This window comes from Punica granatum, chromosome 3 (genome assembly GCF_007655135.1).
Source record: "Punica granatum isolate Tunisia-2019 chromosome 3, ASM765513v2, whole genome shotgun sequence".
NCBI lineage: Eukaryota > Viridiplantae > Streptophyta > Magnoliopsida > Myrtales > Lythraceae > Punica > Punica granatum.
In genome coordinates, this window is record NC_045129.1 from 30,348,420 (window position 1) to 30,367,307 (window position 18,888).

The 18,888-nt window shown below is 36.7% G+C and overlaps 2 protein-coding genes across 5 annotated transcripts; one reads left to right on the forward strand and one right to left on the reverse strand.

The window, feature by feature from the left end:
• Window positions 1–7,423: 7,423 nt before the first annotated feature.
• Window positions 7,424–10,296, reverse strand: LOC116198474 (probable pyridoxal 5'-phosphate synthase subunit PDX2). The gene is made up of 7 exons (XM_031528626.1): window positions 10,136–10,296; window positions 9,898–10,025; window positions 9,321–9,408; window positions 9,143–9,216; window positions 8,568–8,756; window positions 7,838–7,923; window positions 7,424–7,757 (listed from the first exon to the last, which is right to left on the reverse strand). The coding sequence occupies exons 1-7, from the start codon at window positions 10,185–10,187 to the stop codon at window positions 7,631–7,633; spliced, it is 744 nt and encodes a 247-aa protein (XP_031384486.1). The 5' UTR covers window positions 10,188–10,296; the 3' UTR covers window positions 7,424–7,630.
• A 2,422-nt stretch (window positions 10,297–12,718) lies between these two features.
• On the forward strand, window positions 12,719–17,303 carry LOC116200994 (serine/threonine-protein kinase GRIK1). 4 transcript variants are annotated; one of them, XM_031532039.1, is made up of 13 exons: window positions 12,719–13,115; window positions 13,377–13,608; window positions 13,749–14,151; window positions 14,314–14,388; window positions 14,477–14,521; window positions 14,684–14,758; window positions 14,894–14,981; window positions 15,141–15,265; window positions 15,368–15,463; window positions 15,922–16,018; window positions 16,089–16,204; window positions 16,314–16,392; window positions 16,822–17,303. In XM_031532039.1, exons 3-13 carry the CDS (start codon window positions 13,819–13,821, stop codon window positions 16,968–16,970), a joined length of 1,278 nt encoding a protein of 425 aa, XP_031387899.1. In that variant the 5' UTR covers window positions 12,719–13,115; window positions 13,377–13,608; window positions 13,749–13,818; the 3' UTR covers window positions 16,971–17,303. The 4 variants fall into 4 exon arrangements, with proteins under 4 accessions (XP_031387899.1, XP_031387901.1, XP_031387903.1 ...); XM_031532041.1 differs by having other exon boundaries at window positions 15,922–15,988; XM_031532043.1 differs by having other exon boundaries at window positions 13,848–14,151.
• Window positions 17,304–18,888: the final 1,585 nt, after the last annotated feature.

The window sequence follows — 18,888 nt, forward strand, 5'->3', positions numbered from 1 at the left end:
GGAGTTCGGCTTAATCCGTGAGGGTTTCCTCGCTCTTGCATGCAATAAAAATCAACATGTCCACTTTTCAAACTCGAAAACTTGGCCAAAACACTTCCCACTAAATCTTCCTAATAAATCTAAATTTGTGCCACTATAAGACTCATTGGTGGTATCTGGTATTTGAAATTTCAATGAATTCAAACGTTGGACGGACGAAAGATTTTTGGGCGCCAATATTGTCATCTTCAACAATATTCGATGACTCTTTTTCATTCGAGTTACTCATATTCCAATTTGTGAGGGATGAGAATGTTCAAGACTTCAAGACAAGGGGAAGGTCATCACGAATTCATCGTCATGATCAAGTTAAGAGAAAGGAGAGATATGGTAACAACAATCAATACAATCTATTCATATTAATATCTATATGATCTACTTTTGCGAGGTCCCTAAAAGAACACTTAATAATGATTCCAATCGGAAAAAATAGGATGCACGAAAAGGTTGCCCAGTGAATTATTGGGTGGTGACTCGTTGATTAATCAGAAAGTGAAAGTATTTAGCAAAATAATGTCATTTATACAACTTATAAAATCCCCTGACATTGCAACTTTTAACTTCCAAAAATATCCTTAACTAAATATTTATAATTAATAGCAATTACTGGATTAGAGATATAATTATAATTTGGGTAAATTACAAAAAAAAACCCAAATTTTGTAAAATGTCTCAATTTTGTCCTAAATTTTGTTTTGTAACAAAAAAACCATAAATTTTCTAAAATGTCTCAAAAATGACCTCCGTTATAACTTCCGTCAATTTTTGCTGCTGATGGTGGGTCCCTTTAACAGTCCACGTAGGTCACACGTAGGCAAAAATTGACGGAAGTTATAACGGAGGTCATTTTTGAGACATTTTAGAAAACTTATGGTTTTTTTTGTTACAAAACAAAATTTAGGACAAAATTGAGACATTTTACAAAATTTGAATTTTTTTTTGTAATTTGCCCTTATAATTTTGTCAGAAAAACCACCCCTATTTTTTCTTCACTACTCCTCCCAGTGTTCTCTCTATCTCTATTTCTCTCTCCTCATGTAATGCATTCTCCCTTTTATTTTTTTCCATTTTGTCTTAAATTCTATCTTTTTTTGTTCAATATATTTAATTGAATTTAATAAAAAAATTAATAGCACCGAAAATATCTCAAATTCGACATAATAAACCTCATCTAGATATAAATTCTCTTTTTTAGCATATACTTTATCCTTTTGAAAAATTTCCACGTAGCACGTGTATGCTTTAGTTTTGATTATAAGATCAAAAAGGAGGATAAATTACAATATTGTTATAAAACTGTTTACTAATTTAACACTTTATTAGGACAAAAGAGAAAATTTGTAATAATGTGGTACACAATTTATTTATTTTGTAATAATCAGCTGCAAACCATCAATTAGGGTTGATGTCATTAACTTTTGATGATGTATTTCCCGTGTTGCTGTTGAAGTAATAACATGGCATTTTTTATAATGAAACATAAGATCTCATGTTTCATGATTCATTATATATGTATATATATGTGTGTGTGTGTGTAAATTGGATTATTTTCAAGCTCCTAAAAATGTACATTTTTGGAGCCTACTTCCAATATTATAAACCCATGGTGATATAAAACATACATTTATTTAGATTCAGTAAAAGTAATCCGCTAATCAATTAAAATATATAAAAGTTACTTTTTTCATGTTGGCTAAAAGTATGTGATGATATCCTCAACTCTACATTTTTTCATGTTTTGAATATTCAAACCTTTGTTTTTCATTTTTTGAATATTTTGATCCAAACGAGATTATGACTTTGAACTATTATATTGAAAATCATGAATAAACATTAAAAGTTTTCTTGAAAAAATTTAAAAGTTTCTCAATTCACCAGTAGATATTAAATTATATGTATAGGGAGTATCCCCGAAAAAATTAGTTCTGATAAATTCAAATAATTATATTTTATTAATTTTTAAAGACACCAATTGCAATGTTCGTGCTTGTAACTACTTTCCCTACGAACTTTTCATGTGAGAACCCTACTTATTTTCAGGATATCTTTATTCTCTCCCATATATGTCACATCTAAAGTAATTCGAAAAATCATGTTCTATATATTAGTAATTTCAACGACAGGTTTAATTTCACAATTATATTCATATTTACGTCTTCCTACCATTTTTCTACTTCTCATTAAAAATAGAAAAAAATTCCTTTCATTTTTAATATATCTTAAACAAAAATCCAGTATGAAAATTGTATCCTATCATATAAAATACGTTATAAGATAAATAAGATAAATTCTGAGGATCATTTGTTTAGTTGCAATTGCAATGTAGATTACGGTTCATATTACATTTGTAGTTCTTTTTTTTTTCCCAATCAGTAACCATAATTGGTATTATGAAAAGTGTGATCCATAATAAATGTCGAGTTCTCGTGCTCCATAGGGGCAGACCTACACTCAAGAGAGTAGGGTCAACTGACCCCACAAAATTTTGGCTAATAATATATATTAGCAAATAGATTTGTGGTCCTATAAAATTGATCTTTAATCAATTTTGATCTTATAAATTTTAAAAGTATCGAATCAATCATAAATATTTCACTACTAGAAAAACGTCAATTTGGAAGGGAACAATCCTTGCATTTCCCTCTCAAAATCTTACTTTCATTCGGATTTGAGAGCAATTTGTGAGAGATGACATCCATCGCAAAATTGCTGGTCTTGCGAGGGATAACATCCATCATAAAATTGCTAGTTGCTTTTTTTTTTTGCGAGGGATTTACGAGAGATATTTCCCTCGCAAATGTGAGGGATAGTTCCCTCGCAATTTTTGCAAGGGATTTGCGTCCGCCATTATCCCTCGCAGAGGGAAAAGATTCCCTCGCAAATTTAATTAAAATTTTAAAATAATAATTAAAATCATTTCTGAACCGAAATTGGGACCGGCTAGCTGGAGCTAGGGGCCACGAATGGTGCTGCTGGGATGCACCAAATAGGACAGCAACGAGTTGGAGGCCAGCGATCTTAGGGGCACCGAGCGAAGGCGGCAGCTGGGGGCACCATTCGAGCTGCGGGGCGGCGGGTGGTGTCATCGATTACTTGATTCTGTTATGAAAAATTCATAGGCCTATTTTGGACTCGGGCTCATCCGCAACTCAAAAATTTTCTCTTAACTTTTCCATGTGAGACTACCTCCAACACCTACCCTCACCATTCTCCATATAGGAGAAAAACAGTCTCAACAATTCTCCTCCTTCTCTACTATGTAGAGGATTTCGAGCCGGGCTTCTACTTCTAGACTCAGATATCAATTGTTAGGACCTTCATTAGCCACGAGGCTTCTACTTCTAGACTCGGATACCAATTGTTAGGACATTCACTAGCCACGAGTTCCACACTCGAGCTTTGGTGTGATGTGAGTTTCCACGCATAGCGTGTGCGGTTTTACAGGATCATTACATTGGGCTCTGATACCACTTGTTAGGAAAAATTCACATGCCTACTTTAGACTCGGGCCCATCCGCAATTCAAAAGTTTAAGCTTATGGGTTGTTAGACCGCTGTCTCTTATAAACCTATGGATTTTCTCTCAACTTTTCTATGTGGGACTACATCCAACACCTACCCTCACCATTCTCCATATAGAAGAGAAATAGTCCCAATAGATTCCTCTGCCAATAAGTAGTTGATGCATCAATTTGAAGAAGTTTCGAAGCTCAATTGGGAGACAGAGGAGTGAGAGGGGGGCGGAGAGATAGATATACTCGTGAGCGAGAGTAGTCGAAGCTCGATCCAGTTGCTTGAGTTTGCGATGGACTTCATCTTCCTGCAGCTCGGTCCAGGTGAAATTCTAGGGCTTGGAAATCGAAGACCTCCCCTGTGTGTCTCTGTGTTGTCTCGAAGGAAGAAGCCAGGAGGAAGACGGAAAAAAAAAAATATATATATATATATATATATATATTGAAGGGTTGTGAGGGAAGATCCCCCGCAAATCCGAGTTCGGATTTGCAACGGATATATCCCTCGCAAGCCTTTTGTTTTATGCAGTTTTTTCAATTTTTTTAAAAAAAGAAGTTTGCGAGGGATTTGAGGGGGAAATTTTCCAAGTACTACTTTTATCGTCTTACCAAGTACCAACGACACTGAACACAAAAAATATATATATAATGAGGCAAAAGCAATATATATATATATATATATCCCTCTTTCCCTTGCAATCTATATTTACTATGATCGCCAATGATTTTCCAAATTTTTTTCCTTTTATAAGTGACTTTTCCAATTTCATCCCTTGCATAAATACACATGATTTCTCTCAAATAATCTATATCAATCTAAATGAATTTCCCTCCTCGCTCTTTTAATCTGTGATATAATGTTCTATCTTGTACTTGTAACTATTATTATTGTCCATTTGAAAGAAACACAAATTAATAATTTTAAGAAACTTTCTATAGATCTGTAAAAGTTGTGATCCTTTGTTAACTAATGAATAAACACTAATACTATATTACAATTTAATTTCCTCTATCAGACATAATAAAATTTTGAATGATCCTATCTCATAATGATATGGTGAGGAAGAACTAATAAGATTGCTTCAATTAAGAAGACTTACTACAATTAATCGAGTTATTAGCACTTATTATTTAGTTTATTGCAATTTAATTGGTTTTTTCTCATGCCATGTGGCGAGGTAGGATTACTCAATAATATCTCATCAGACATATATGTCATCTATATTATTATATTAATATCATTTTTTTATTATTCTATTAATATCATTTTGAAATTCTCCATTATGTACGTCTATATGTGTTTATTATCGAGCAAATTTTATATCATTTATAAAATAACATGCCGTGAATATTATCGTATCCCCAGGAGAAGACAACACAAAAGAAAGATGTACGAGGTTTTATGAAATAAATTCGTTTTTTTTTTCGGTGGATAAATAAACTCGTTTTTATAGTCACAATAAGCTTGATCATGCAGAAATTTTAAAATGTAAATTTCAGGGAGGACTATTTGAAAAGTATCAATATATTCAAGATCTTAATTACTTTCTTACTTGAAATTTCTTATATTATATTATTATATAAAATTATCAATAATGACATAGATAATAATCTAATACGTTCTAACTCGGGGGTCCTGGATTCACTCCTAGTTCTCCACCACCCCATATATAATCGGTACTAATCTATTCTTTGATTATTCATCAAATTTTCAATTCCCCCTTCTCCCGTCTACTACTCCTTCTACCGTCCTCCGTCCATTGTCCCTCCGCCGTCGTCATCGGCCAAGTTCCACCTTCAGTGGCAGCGACCACTGCTTCCAGTTGGTCTCAAGGCCGTACGCAAGATCCAACCTCGAGTTGGCCACAAAGACCGAGATCTAAGCCAGCAATGCTTGGAAAACCACGAGCTTGGGATCCAGTTTTCAGGGCCAGTGGAACCTTGACACAATTGGGGCTCGTGGAACCCAACCCTCGATTCCGCGAGCCTGTGAAAAAGATGAGCAATACTCTCTTTATTTTTATTTTCTAGATTTTTAAATTTTTAATAGATATTATTTTAATAGTTTTTAGATGGGGACATTTCGGTCTTTTATCTTTCCGATTTATGCGTACATTGTTTATCCTGACTAACCAAACACGAGATTTTTGTTATCTATTTTTTTATTACCTCCAACCATAATTTTCTTTAAGTTTTGCAACTGGGCTCCCTGCCAAGTCATATCTCTATCTATCCAAGTCCCAGTCAATTAAATTACAAAGAAAGAACCAAACATGAAATAAGTTGTGTAATATTAAAGATAGTGAAAATTCTATGGTATATAGAAATAATTATAGTTGTCTTGAAAAATGAGAAATTAGAAAATTAAGGGCCTTTTTAGTACTTTTAAAAAATTAAATTTCACTTTTCATCTCTATTTTTCTTATCATTTTCTAAATTTATTTCTCCATAAAAAAATATAAGAATATGTTCACAAATGTTAAATTATAAAAATCTCTAATATGAGAATATTTGGAGTAATCACCATAAAAAATTATATAAAATAAATTTATTAATATAAAAGTCAATAGAAATGGAAAGCTATTAATTAGAATATGAAAAGGAAATAATGCACAAATGAGAAATTAGAGAACTAAAAAAAAAAAGAGGTTCTCTAATTTATATACAATTTAAAATAATGGAGAAGAAAAAAAAATTCAAAAAATTAATTCAATTCAATATAAGGAAACGTATTTTTTGCGGTTTTTTTATTTTTGAAAAATTTTCCTAAAAAAATTGAAGAATTCTCCATAAGTAATCAACCCAGCTTTTTGAGATCGCAAAAACAGAAAAGGGGAAAAATAAGAAATATTGAAGGGATGGTGATTAAAGGGTCCAATACACCTTTCTTTGCAGTATGTAATATAATTTGATTGCAATTTCGAGGAGATCTAATGGCAAGTCCAAATGTTTTATTATATAGGAAATTTCGAAAAATTATCTATATCTGTTGAAGGAAGGGAGAAAGCACTTCAAGTTGATCCCTCAACATTGCTTAAAATTCACAAACAATCCATGTTCTCTTCTTTGTTCGATTAGATCTCTAAAAGTCGAGTAAAAATTTTCGTCCCTAGACACCGGTCAAATAACTGGTCTTGCTCCCCAACAGCACATAGTAACTAAGAACGGATACGGGATTTGGATTAAAGAGAGATGAAATCCTTAGAAGTAAATAGGAGTGTGAAATTTCTAACTCGGGATAATAACTAATATATATAATTTCATTCCGAATTATAAAATAATAAATAAATTTTCAATAACGATTAAAATTTTAGGGAAGCGACTACCTCTGTCGTTTCCTCCCCCGCAAATGCCTCCCATGGCTCGCCATGTCATGTGGCTCCTTTGAGTTGACCCATATGCCTCTGTCGTTTCTTCCACGCGAATTCCTGCCATGGCGCCATGTCATGTGGCTCCTTTGAGTTGACCCACATGCCTTCTGTTGTTCCCATGTGTACTCCAACAATTCTTCCAAACCTTCACAGCTCAGAGAAGCCTTAAATTGTACAGTTTGATTTCACTTTTATACAAAACCCTTCTGGGCATCTCAAAAAACAACTTAATAAATTCGCATCGGCCTCGAGGAATAACATTTTTTGAAATTTCTTGAAATGCAATTACTCCATTGCTAAGGTGCCGACTTCGAGCCCTGCACGCGACGATCCATGTGGTACCTTGTGGAGCTTGCAGGCCGCGGCAAATCCGTAGAAATATAGAAAAGCTGAACTCGAGAATTTAGTGGTTTTTTAGCGTCGGTCGTGGATAAAAGGACATATGTCAGGATACACATTTCGGTTAGATTTGAGGGGCTAACAAGTAAACATGGACCAGATGTAAACCAAAAGACATTTCCTTGAAGCATCGTATGTACACCAACACATGAACATGTATATAAATTGCATCAAACAGCATAAAAGAATATCTATGAATTCCAAGCATGCATGCCGTCTGAAAGATTATCAAGAATCATCTTAGAGGGAATCATCAAGATATAAAAATTAGGAACACAAAGCCTTTTTCAGCTATTGGGTTGGTGTGATTCTACTGGAATATCGGGAGATCGATCCTCTGATGTTGATCAAGAGTCATATCAGATCCTTCAATCGTCACAATGCTGTTCGACGCACCTTCTTCAATCTCACTTGCCATCTTCAAGAAGAAAGTGTGCCTACGATGATAAAAGCAGTGACAAATCCGCAAAACAGCAAAGTTAAACGGCTCTTTCGAAGTGCAGAAATTTTAACTCACCATCGAGAATCTACTGTCAACTCGGGATGGAAGGCTGTTGCGAGCAGGTTTCCTTGCTTGACTGCTACGATTACTTTCTTTTCACCCTAACATATGCAGCCAAAAGGAAATCATAAGAAGGAAATATTCGCCACCCGGGCACAAAAACATCTATGATTTCCACAGAATAGCTGAGCCCAGCAATGAGATAACTTATTAACCTAACAGCAGTAGAAATCTACATCCATGGAAGCTTCAATGTAAAGCCTAGGAAGTGTTGGTGTGAAGCTGAGCTAGGACTCTAATCCCCAAGTTGTCGCTATGTGATTCAATTACAATAGACTCAACTAAGAAGAATTAGAGTCAAGCCTAGGACTTTGTTCAAACTCATATTTAAAGTCGTGGCCAATCAACCAATCCACAGAGAAAAATTCACTTCAGTGAACACAAGTTCAAACTGAGAATGCAATACATTATTATATAAAATCTTTCTAGCTCCTCTCTAGCCATAGCTGTTCCAGCAACTAATAATATAGCAGCTCGTACATATCTAAATTTGTGATTCGAAACTTTGATGAGTACATATGCCAATAACAGGTTACAGAATTTTTTTACCAAGTTAGAGCTGCAAGAGATGATCTCAGAGATCAAATCAATCCACAAAGACTTGTAATGCACTAGAAGAAAATAAAATTGTAATAAGTAAAATGGATGATTTAGTCAATACGGTAAAGAAAAGCATATGGCAAACCTCTTGAGAGTCAACTAACTGATCGATAAGTGCACTGTCGGGTGGTACAGGGTACACTGCAAGAACTTCCACATCTGGTCCTGCTTCTAGCACAGCAGGTGCACGAATGAAAACTCCTCGGCATGTTTCTGGACCTCCCTCCTTAGATGCAAGATTAGGTACAGGAAGATCCGCTTCAAAGCTCTGAAGCTGAAAGAAGAGATTTTAGGCATTTATTATGGAAGAAAAGGAAAAACAAGAGCAGTAAGACAGCCCAACAAAGTTGGTTGATAGTGATAAAATTTGACTATGAATTGTGTTACAACTGTAATGATCTGCATAAAAGGTCTCCGCAAATCATGTTCAGGTTCTTTCACATTTTGTATGCATAATCACAGACAATATAATCATTTGAGATAACTATCAAAATTTCTCAGGGATTTGCTTTCCATCATTCAGATCACCATTATTTCTCAATACCTTACTAATTAATCATGTATATAATACTATCATTCACATCATGCGCAGCAAAAGCTAAGCAAAGAAACCAAATAAAATAGAATGGGTTAATCAATAAGACCGGTGTCCACACTTACTTGACTGCCAAAGAAGTTTCTGTGGACAGTGCAGTCAAGGCCCCCGATCAGCTCTTGTCCCCCTGACTTTTGGCCTGAAAAACAGAGGAACCTTACTTTTAAATGCCATAACAAAATCTCATTATCTTACCTCTGGTTAATCCCAAATCTAATGCTGACTAATAATTAGAAAACCCACCAACAACTTTATCTGCCAAGAAGATCAGACCAGCACAAGTTCCCCAAACAGGCTTTCGCATCTTGACAAAATCCCTCAAAGCTGGAAACTGAACAAAGAAACAACAGAAAATCTTTAGTTCAAGAAAAAGGACAAACAGAGTATTCATTTTAGCTTCACAAGAGAATGAATGCAAATAAGTACTCGTCTATAATCCCAACATATTCAAGTTTAGTGTTCCCAATTTCCAAACAATATATTCAGTCTTCTTAACTCATTACAAAGGAAAAACGTACCAAACGCGAACAAAGAGATCGTTTTGATTCGTGTTGTTCATAAATCCTGTGAACATTGTCATAGGAGCAAATGCTACTCACTTGGATGCGACTAAAAAAAATAAAAAAGGCCTAACTTTAACCCGCGAGAGCATTAATATTATAATGGCCGAAATGCTGCCAACAGAAGACAAGACAGGGATTCTTTCTTTTGGTTAAAACGTTGTTCTGTCAGTCCTAGATGATAAGAAACGAGAGGGTGCATGTATATATGTATATATGTATATAGATAGAGAGAGAGAGAGAGAGGGAGGGAGGGAGACCAGGTTGTGGAACTCGGCGAGCTTGGCCATGGTGGTGCTCTCGCCGCCGGGGATAATGAGGGACGACACATACTGGAGCTGCTCGGGCTTCCTCACCTCCACTCCCTTCACCCCGAGCCTCCTCAGCGCTGCCGAACGACAGCAACAGCTCATTCAGGCACTTCCACAGGTAAAGAGCGCGCAACACGAGAAGGATTAAACGCAGCAGAAACATCACAAAAGAAAGAGGGGACCAGACCTGCAATGTGCTCGTTGAAGGATCCCTGAAGAGCGAGGACGCCGACCACCATCTCTTTCTCACTCTCCCTCCCTCCGTCAAAGCCGCCGGTGAATTTCGAGCTCTAATGGAGCGCTGAAGGAGGAGAAAGAAAGAAGAGACGTGGAGTGATCGAACTGTCGGGGCCTTTCGTTCCCCTTTCTTCCCAGCGGGGGAGCCGCCTCACCTCTATCTCTTGTCACCTTTCTGTGAACCCGGTGCACGTACACCCAGGTGAGCCGCCGCGAAGGTAGCTCCCGGGCCTACGTGAACCCGGTTCATGGAAATCGTCTGCCATCCCTCACTCCGCCTTCATGCAATTGGTGGGCCGACTCATTCCATTCGACGAAGCCCAGGTTTTGTCGAAGACGGTGGGCCTCCCACTCCGAATAGCGGCAATACCATGTAACGTGAATCTTCCGTTCATTATCTGCTATCGGAAATGTCAATCCTGTTTATCCGCAAACAGAAAGATTACACCACTGGTCAAACTGCAGTCGTGCAGCCGGCCTGTTTCTTAGTTTCAGGCTGGTCAGATGTTACGATCGAGCTGTGGAGAGTGCGTGTGGTCCATGGGAGAAACAATTGCAAACTCGAGTTCACGGAGGATACTCGAGCGTGGAAGCAGGAAATGAGCGACCTGATACGGGCAGGTCAACACTCTTTGCCTGCAGGCAAGACTGCACCTCGGCGATATTGGTTATGCGACACTAGAAAAAAAGTGTACGAGATAAATTGTCATTTTCGCAATCTAGTATGAAATTACACTCTTTCGGGTGGTCAGGTCATGGTCCGAATTGCCATTTTCCGTTATCTAAAGACAAGTTATGCTTTCGAAGTCGACGTAACGACTAACTGACGTGTTTCAAACTTTATTAGAAAGGACATCTCATGGCCTCAATTGATGATTGCCACGTTTCCAATCCAAGAACAAACATGATTGATGTGTGTGTGTGTGTGTGTTTTTTTTTTTTTAACCTGCTTGGGTAAAACCTGAAATTACCAATCCGAGGAAGTTTCGTGCCCAAATGAAGCCAAACGGAAGTACGTCAACGAAAATATGGGGGAAGCAATCTTTTCCCACGTCCTTGGTTATTTATTATGAGGTTAGGTTGATAGTACAACGGCATGTTAAATAAGAGGTTTTTTTTTCTTCTTTTACTATTTCTAAACAGAAATTTCGTGAAATATTTTAAAATTATAATTTTTGTTTAGTTTTAACGGTTTCTAATGTAATTTTTCCTGGTAGGCCATTAAGTACTTATAAAATTTACTTATACTTACGAGTACCACACCTAATCGAGGTCTATAATGACCTCCTCTCACTTTCCCTTTTGCCACTTTCTTTTCATATGAATAAAAATCTTGCAACTCGTGTGAGAGCTAATAGTATACATAATATTTTCACGTGAATGGAATTCAAATATTTTCTCCCGCATCATCGCATGGGGCTTTATCCCTTCTCAATTATCATGAATATAGAGTATGATTTATCGAATTTATATATAATAATTTAGCCTCCTCTTATGAAATTCTTCTATTTGTGCAACGATGGCCTTTCATATCGAATTAGACAAACCTTCAGTTTACGATCGGTCATTTCTTCGAGTCTCCCATACATATAAACTTAGACATTTTTAAAATTCTCATAATATATTATATAATTCAAAAACACTAAATCCTCCTAATTTGTATACCTAAAAATCTCCTAATTACCTCACTCACATCTATTGAATAGCCTTGGATATTGTGCGCAATTAGAACCAATATCATTATGAGTGAGATTTTGAATTAGGAGGATTTTTAAATTGATTATTAGGAAGATATAACAAATATTATTTATAATTTTATTACATGCTCCCAAGAAGACTTTTATAATTGATTTAGAGATATTAATTAATGAAAATACTCCCAATGTCTTTTATTTATTTATAATCTTTGTATTATAAAATTAGTAAATTTAATAATATTAAGTAAAAAATTAAGAAAAGTAAATGTCTACGCAATGCACGTATTACCGGGCTAATTATGAAGAAATTGACCCATATATTCATATTTACCAAAAAAAATGGACAATAAAGAAATCTAAGAATCCGAATATATTAATTAGGAGAATTGAATATGCTTCTAGTTTTGTTTTATGTCGGGGCCTACTCAACTTTCTCTCCTCAATGTGCCCTACAATTTAGAGCACTTCAATAGTTGAAGATGGAGAAAAGAAAATAAACCTTATTTATTAAAAAAAAATTGTGAACCTCTTGTAATTGTTCTGATGTAAGTTTTTTTTTAAAAAAAAAAGGGAAACAGAAGAAAAGGGCAAAAAAGTATCTTATTTTACTAATTGTTCGTGATTCTATTTTCCACTCGATGCGGAAAGCTGAAAAAGTTGGTAATTTGAGAAATTGCGGTGCTTTCTCGGTTTTTAAGTTAAAATTGGTTTAAAATAACTGTAAAAAAGTTTAATGGACTAACACAAATTGAAGTAAAACAGAAATTAAACAGAGAAAATTATTTTCATAATTTGTTTCCAGTAATTATTATTAATAGACAAAAAAAAGGCAAAAAAAAAAAGGGGACCAATCCCAAGGCTGTTCTCTTTCTTCTCCCTCCTCTCTCTCTCTCTGTCGAACTCTCCTCTCGTGTCGTTGGTTTGCCTTTACCTGCCCTTCTTCGACGGACGCGCTTCGGGGTTTTCCTGTTTTCGCCCCTCAACTTTCCCATATTTACCAGACGGCCCCACAAAACCTTCCCCTATTTTGCTCGCATTCAACCCGACTCACCACCTCACCATCCTCTCAATTCTTGAACCTCCAATTCCGATCAATCCTCGCCTCCGATCCTCAGTTTCCCCCTCGACGCTGTTCCTGGAACCCGATTAGAGCTTCGGAAATTGAACCCTACAGCCTCGGCTCGGATCCTTGCTTGGTTTTCGTTTCCGACGAGGAACCTTGCCCATCTTCAGGTCAAACTTCCCTTCGCAGGTTTAAAGCCGGTGATGGGTCCGGAAATTTGAACCCTTTTTGGGTTTTTGGGCCATAAGTTTTAGGTTTCATTTGAATTCTTGCGGTTGCGATTGAAGAAAAATCTGTGCTTGCGTCTGAGAGTTCAATGCGAGCTTGTCTTACAACTCAATGCGTCTGACGATTTTGAAGAAAAATCGTCATTCACTTTTCATGGAGAATATTAATTATTGTTTTTGTTTATGTTATGTTCTTTCTGGTAGAGGAAAAGGTCAACATTTGTCTAGTTGCTGGTGACGGGGAAGCGGTGATTGAGCCCGGAGCCCCGGTTTTAAGGTTTATATAAACTGGAGCTATCGGGATGTTAGTTTTCAGTAGAAACAGCTTCAGCAAGATCATCAGCTGTTTCTGTCATCTGTCTGAATGGCACCCACTGGAATAGCAGAGCTGATCTGGGCTTGAAAGCCCCGCATCCTCGCCCCTTCCAAGCATCAGGTTTGAATCCTTTTCTGCAAATTTGAGTTTTTATCCTAATGAAGATGATGAGAAACCCATAACAAATTCCGAAAGGCATGTTCTTTTTCAGCAGATATTCGAGGTGCTAATGGCGTGTATGTTTATTTTTTCTCTTACAGTTTTGGTATCCATTTTTTTGAGTGCTGAGATATTGGGAACCTGGGACAAACCCTATTTGGGAATCTTGTCATGTTTACTAAGAGCTATCCACTTGCAAGATTCATGGGCTGCTGCAGCTGCTTTGGGTTTGCCCGGAGGCCGAAAAGACCATTCCAGCCCATTCCGGGATACAATAACCACCTGTCTCAGTCCCAGGAGCTGTTGTTGGATGAGGAAGATGATATAGAAGACTATGATGATCGCTCATATAATGGTGATACCACCAACACTGCCCACGGCGACGACGGGGAACTGCAGAGCCGTGCAAAACGCTCTGAAGAGATTTTGAGGCTAAGAGAACAGAATGGCTTGATTTGCAGGCAGTATCCTGTTAAGGAAACCCACCAACTTATTCGTTCAGAGGTAAATTTGAGAACTCTTTAGTTTCAGTTCAGTATGATATTTCGTGGAGACCAGAACTGCCGATGTTGGATTTTACAACTAAGTTTTTCATGCCTGATCAAATTCAGCAAAAATTTATTCCATTCACTGATAAAAGAATTGAGTCCAATTTTCTTTTCTTAGGATGAAGATGGGAACAAGACAATCAATGAGTATGTCAGAGAGCGTAAAATTGGTTCTGGTAGCTATGGCAAAGTGGTATGTCTTTTAATTGGAAATTTTTATCCTTTGACTCTGTTTTACTGGGTTCAAGTTTTCTAACTTTTTTACTTCACATAAACTGCAGGTTTTGTATCGAAGCCGTGTTGATGGGAAGCATTACGCAATAAAGGTAGACTTTCTCATTTACTCACATAATTAGCAGGCTTTCTCTACTCTGTGCATGTTTAATTCCTTAGAGTTTTCTCAAACTCTTATTCTGGGCGTCTGCGTACCTCAAGCACTACACATTTGGAACTGCATCTTTTCTAATGAGCTTGGTTTTCTGATGCAGGCCTTTCATAAGTCTCACTTGCTGAAGCTCCGTGTTGCGCCTTCAGAGACTGCTATGACTGATGTTCTTCGAGAGGTAAAGTTTTCTGTATATATCTTTGTCTATATACTGCTATACATTGGGTGGTCCTCTACTGCACAACAGAGCCATTCCAAAGTAATTTAAGTTTGCCAATGAACGTTGAATTTAATAGGGGGTCCTCTCTTGCAGGTTTTGATCATGAAAATGTTGGATCATCCTAATATTGTCAACCTCGTTGAGGTGATCGATGACTTAGACACAGATCACTTCTACATGGGTAACTTATCCTATTTCCATTTGCTCTCTTAATAGAGTGTCTAGTTTCCATCTTTTCATATGCATATTCTCCCATTTGGATTTTCAGTTTTGATTACCCTATCATGGTGACTGATTGAGATGTCCCCAGTATTGACATGAAATAATTGTTTTCCTGTAGTTCTTGAGTATGTTGATGGCAAATGGGATTCCGATGGATCAAGCCCACCTGTGGGCATTGGAGAAAATACTGCTAGAAAATATCTTAGGGATATCGTGTCAGGGCTGACATACCTCCATGCACATGTATGTTGCTGGCATTTTTTAAAAGTTATCGAACTGAGGTTCAATTGTCTCCTGTCAACTTTTCTGTTGCTCATAATTTCCCCCTTTTCACCTGAAAAACAGAACATAGTTCATGGAGACATCAAACCTGATAATCTTTTAGTGACTCGTGCTGGCACCGTGAAGATTGGAGATTTCAGTGTCAGTCAAGTATTTGAGGTAATGGCTGCCTTCTGCTTAGCCCCATGTTCAAGATTTCCACATGAGACAGTTGAAGTTGGTCGGATATTTGTCACGAGGAGGAAAAAGGAGAGAATAAGGGAGGAACTAAGGGAGAGACTGCAGAAGCTTTTAAAGATCCAATTAAATCAAAATCACTTTATCAACTAAGTTAGAAGAATTTAATTTATACGTAATTGATTGTCAATCCTTTCTTTTCCTCCTTTCCTCTCATTTTTCCTCTCATGTTTCACTCGAATTTATTACTAAGTTCACTAGGGAATGGAATGGAATAACTTTTAAATTACAAGTAATGGGAAATTGCATTTCCCCTTTATTCCATTGTTCTTTTCTCAAAAGCCACCACCTTTTATTCTTTTACTGTTGGATGGTAACATCTCTGTAGAGAACATTTTTCATTCTTAAAAGTTTTGATCTTTTCTGAATTGGTTATGTAGGATGACAATGACGAGCTTCGGCGATCTCCAGGGACCCCTGTCTTCACTGCACCTGAGTGCTGTCTCGGTCTGTTCCTTTTTCCAGAGGAGATGAAGGGTATATTTTATCCTAAAGAATAATAAGAAATGGCTTATCATTACATTCAAACCTCCTTCATTATCAACAGGTCTTACTTACCATGGAAGGGCTGCTGACACGTGGGCCGTTGGTGTTACCCTATATTGTATGGTATTAGGGCATTATCCATTTCTTGGGGAAACTCTCCAGGACACATATGACAAGGTTCGTCGAAAAAAATTTTGTCCTTGTTATCTTATTTTTGCTTCTCACTGTTTGACGAATCGGGCTTTAGATTTACCTCTTTTTTGTTCCGCTTCCAACAATTTTCCAGATTGTTCACAGCCCATTAGTACTTCCCGACACTATGAACCCGCAGCTGAGGAATTTACTGGAGGGAATACTCTGCAAAGGTTAGTAAATTATTCAAAATTTTGATTTTGCCAGATTAATGCTGTCTTGCTAGAGAAATCGGACCAGACTCAGATAGTCCAATAAAAACCAGGAATGGCACCCTCTCATTTCCAATAGTATGCTCAGAAGTTATGGCTGCTTTACTAACATGTCAAACCTGGTGATTTTGCTTGAGAAAGAGATCAATTTGAACTGTCAGCTCAGTCCAAATTAATGATTTCAGTTTACCATACTATATAGTCTGATGCATACGAGGAAAATTTAAAGAATTATCATTAATTTCTGGCCAAGGATATTATAGTTCTTCGACTTCGGTGAACCAGTGGACTGTCCAACAATGGATACCTTTCCAGTTGGTAACGCTGCAGTTTTGGAATGTGTTCTAGATATCCTTTCTGATATTGCTTTGAATCCTCTCCCCTTTTTAGACCCAACTCAGAGGTTGACATTAGAAGCTGTTGCATCACACGAGTGGCTCATCGGAGAAGACGGTCCTATCCCTCAATATCTATGCTGGTGCAAGCGGAAGTCTCTGCAGGGGGCTGAACCCAACATGAACAATGAAGAAGATATGTGAAAATTTCACTAACTGCAATTTTTGTTTGTTCATTTGTAGTTTGGAAACTGTCGATATGTATAGGTGAAACCCTTGTAGGTTACCGTTTTCCATCTGGAGGTAGCTGTGAGGAAGACTTCTATCCTTATATTAAGAAGAGAGGATGTAAGGCTGTCTCATTTATAGTATGAAGGTGGAGGAGGATGTGAGCTTTTGGTTGCGATTCGATGAGGAAAAGATTTGCTCTCATTGCTCGCTAAATTTTTCCTTATTTTCTTGGTAGATTGATCGGCAATGGTTCCTTGTGAGTGTGAGCACATACTTGATGTTATTGTGCGTTTCATTCTCTTCTTACTCGGTTGCAAGCTTGTCTCGATCCATTGCACGTCTATTACACACACACATATATATATTGAACCTACTTGCCTTGCGATGAACTGGGTCAGGAAATAAAAGCTAAATTTTTGCATTCATTATTACGATACTTTAATGTTATTTCCTTGAGTCGCAAATTCTACAATACTCTGTATGAAAGATCGGTTTCGGATGCTGTGGGTGAAATTTATTGCAGCGTAAAGGTTAGAAACGCATCTGAAGCACCCTGTAGGGTTTTAAGTTGGTATCCGAACGCATCTGAAGCACGTTGTCGGGTTTTAAGTTGATATCCGAATAGAATTAGTATTAGCCAATGAGCCGAGGAAAATCGTAACCTCACTGTAAAATGAGAAGAAACGATTTCCTAGTCAACACTTTCAATCCGTCGAATTTGTTCTTTTACATCTTATCCATCAAAGTGGAGGTTTGGAGACGTTATTGGCCATCTTATATCTTTTTTCATTTCTTGTTTTTATCCATATACTCCTGGAATCGATAGTTTGTGCTAGTTGGATATTTTTCGCACTGAAAAACGACTAGTGTCGGCGATAGCTGATTGCTTCTTCGATCAGCTAGACAGATTTGAGTTCATCACATATACCGATTTAAACTTATCTAGGCGGTATGAGGATCGCAGAATATCGAGGATCACAAACAATGTATCGATACTTTAATCCTATTGAATGAATAAAGATCGAAAGAGACGAATGCATCGATACTTCTAATCTAACGAGCACTATCATAATTGGATTTATTGATCTACGGCATGCCTACTAATCTCTTGGTCAAGACATAAAACAATACTCCCATATAATTGAGAAGTGGCTGCCCGAATTTTGTCTACTTCTATAATTATCTTCTTTGAAAAAACGCGAGCTGCAATATACATTTCTTTTTTTCTTAACAGTGCATTTTTTCTATTTAAAAAAATTAAAGGGTTTGGAGCAATGATCAATCACATCCTCTGGACTGTGGCAACTGTTGGCCAGTATGGGTACCCTCTCGGGAAAGAACCCACCATCAAGGCGACAGAGATCGACATGTATCGGCTTACATGAACTCCCCAAAATCGTAGATACTGTTACAACATTTATGACTATATACAGAACTCATATCATAAGAAAACTGCAATTAGGAGATTTTTTTTAAAAAAAAGTTTTGCTGAGTGCTTTTTTTATTATTATTATGATAAAAATTCGTGAATTTAATATAATAAAATAAAATTTTTAATAGATAATAAAGAGGTACGAATAATTTCACTTAACATCGAATCTGTAATCGGTAAATTGTCAGGCAAGAACTTTTGACAATAGTGTTTTGCCAATTGATACTGTTGGGAAGATATTTTTATCAAAAGAATATAATAAAATTATTGTCGCGTTGTATCTTTAAGTCAACATAGAGGCAGTTGGCTCCACCAATCGACAGGTAAGTGTTCTCTTGATAAATAAAAGGGTCAATAATAAAAATAAATAAATTTTTTTGACATTTTAATAATTCTTAGACGATATATTTTTTTTTAATTTAAAAATACATAAATTTTTAATTTGATAACAATTGTAGT

Excerpts from the sequence above, each read along its gene's own strand:
- LOC116198474 (XM_031528626.1), bottom strand. The coding sequence starts at position 10,187 with ATGGTGGTCGGCGTCCTCGCTCTTCAGGGATCCTTCAACGAGCACATT. Across the intron at positions 9,217-9,320 it reads CTTGGCAGATAAAGTTGTTG|GCCAAAAGTCAGGGGGACAA; the intron begins GTGGGTTTTCTA and ends TCTGTTTTTCAG. Across the intron at positions 7,758-7,837 it reads TTGACAGTAGATTCTCGATG|GCACACTTTCTTCTTGAAGA; the intron begins GTGAGTTAAAAT and ends TTATCATCGTAG.
- LOC116200994 (XM_031532039.1), top strand. The coding sequence starts at position 13,819 with ATGTTTACTAAGAGCTATCCACTTGCAAGATTCATGGGCTGCTGCAGC. Across the intron at positions 14,389-14,476 it reads CTGGTAGCTATGGCAAAGTG|GTTTTGTATCGAAGCCGTGT; the intron begins GTATGTCTTTTA and ends CATAAACTGCAG. Across the intron at positions 14,982-15,140 it reads CACAGATCACTTCTACATGG|TTCTTGAGTATGTTGATGGC; the intron begins GTAACTTATCCT and ends GTTTTCCTGTAG.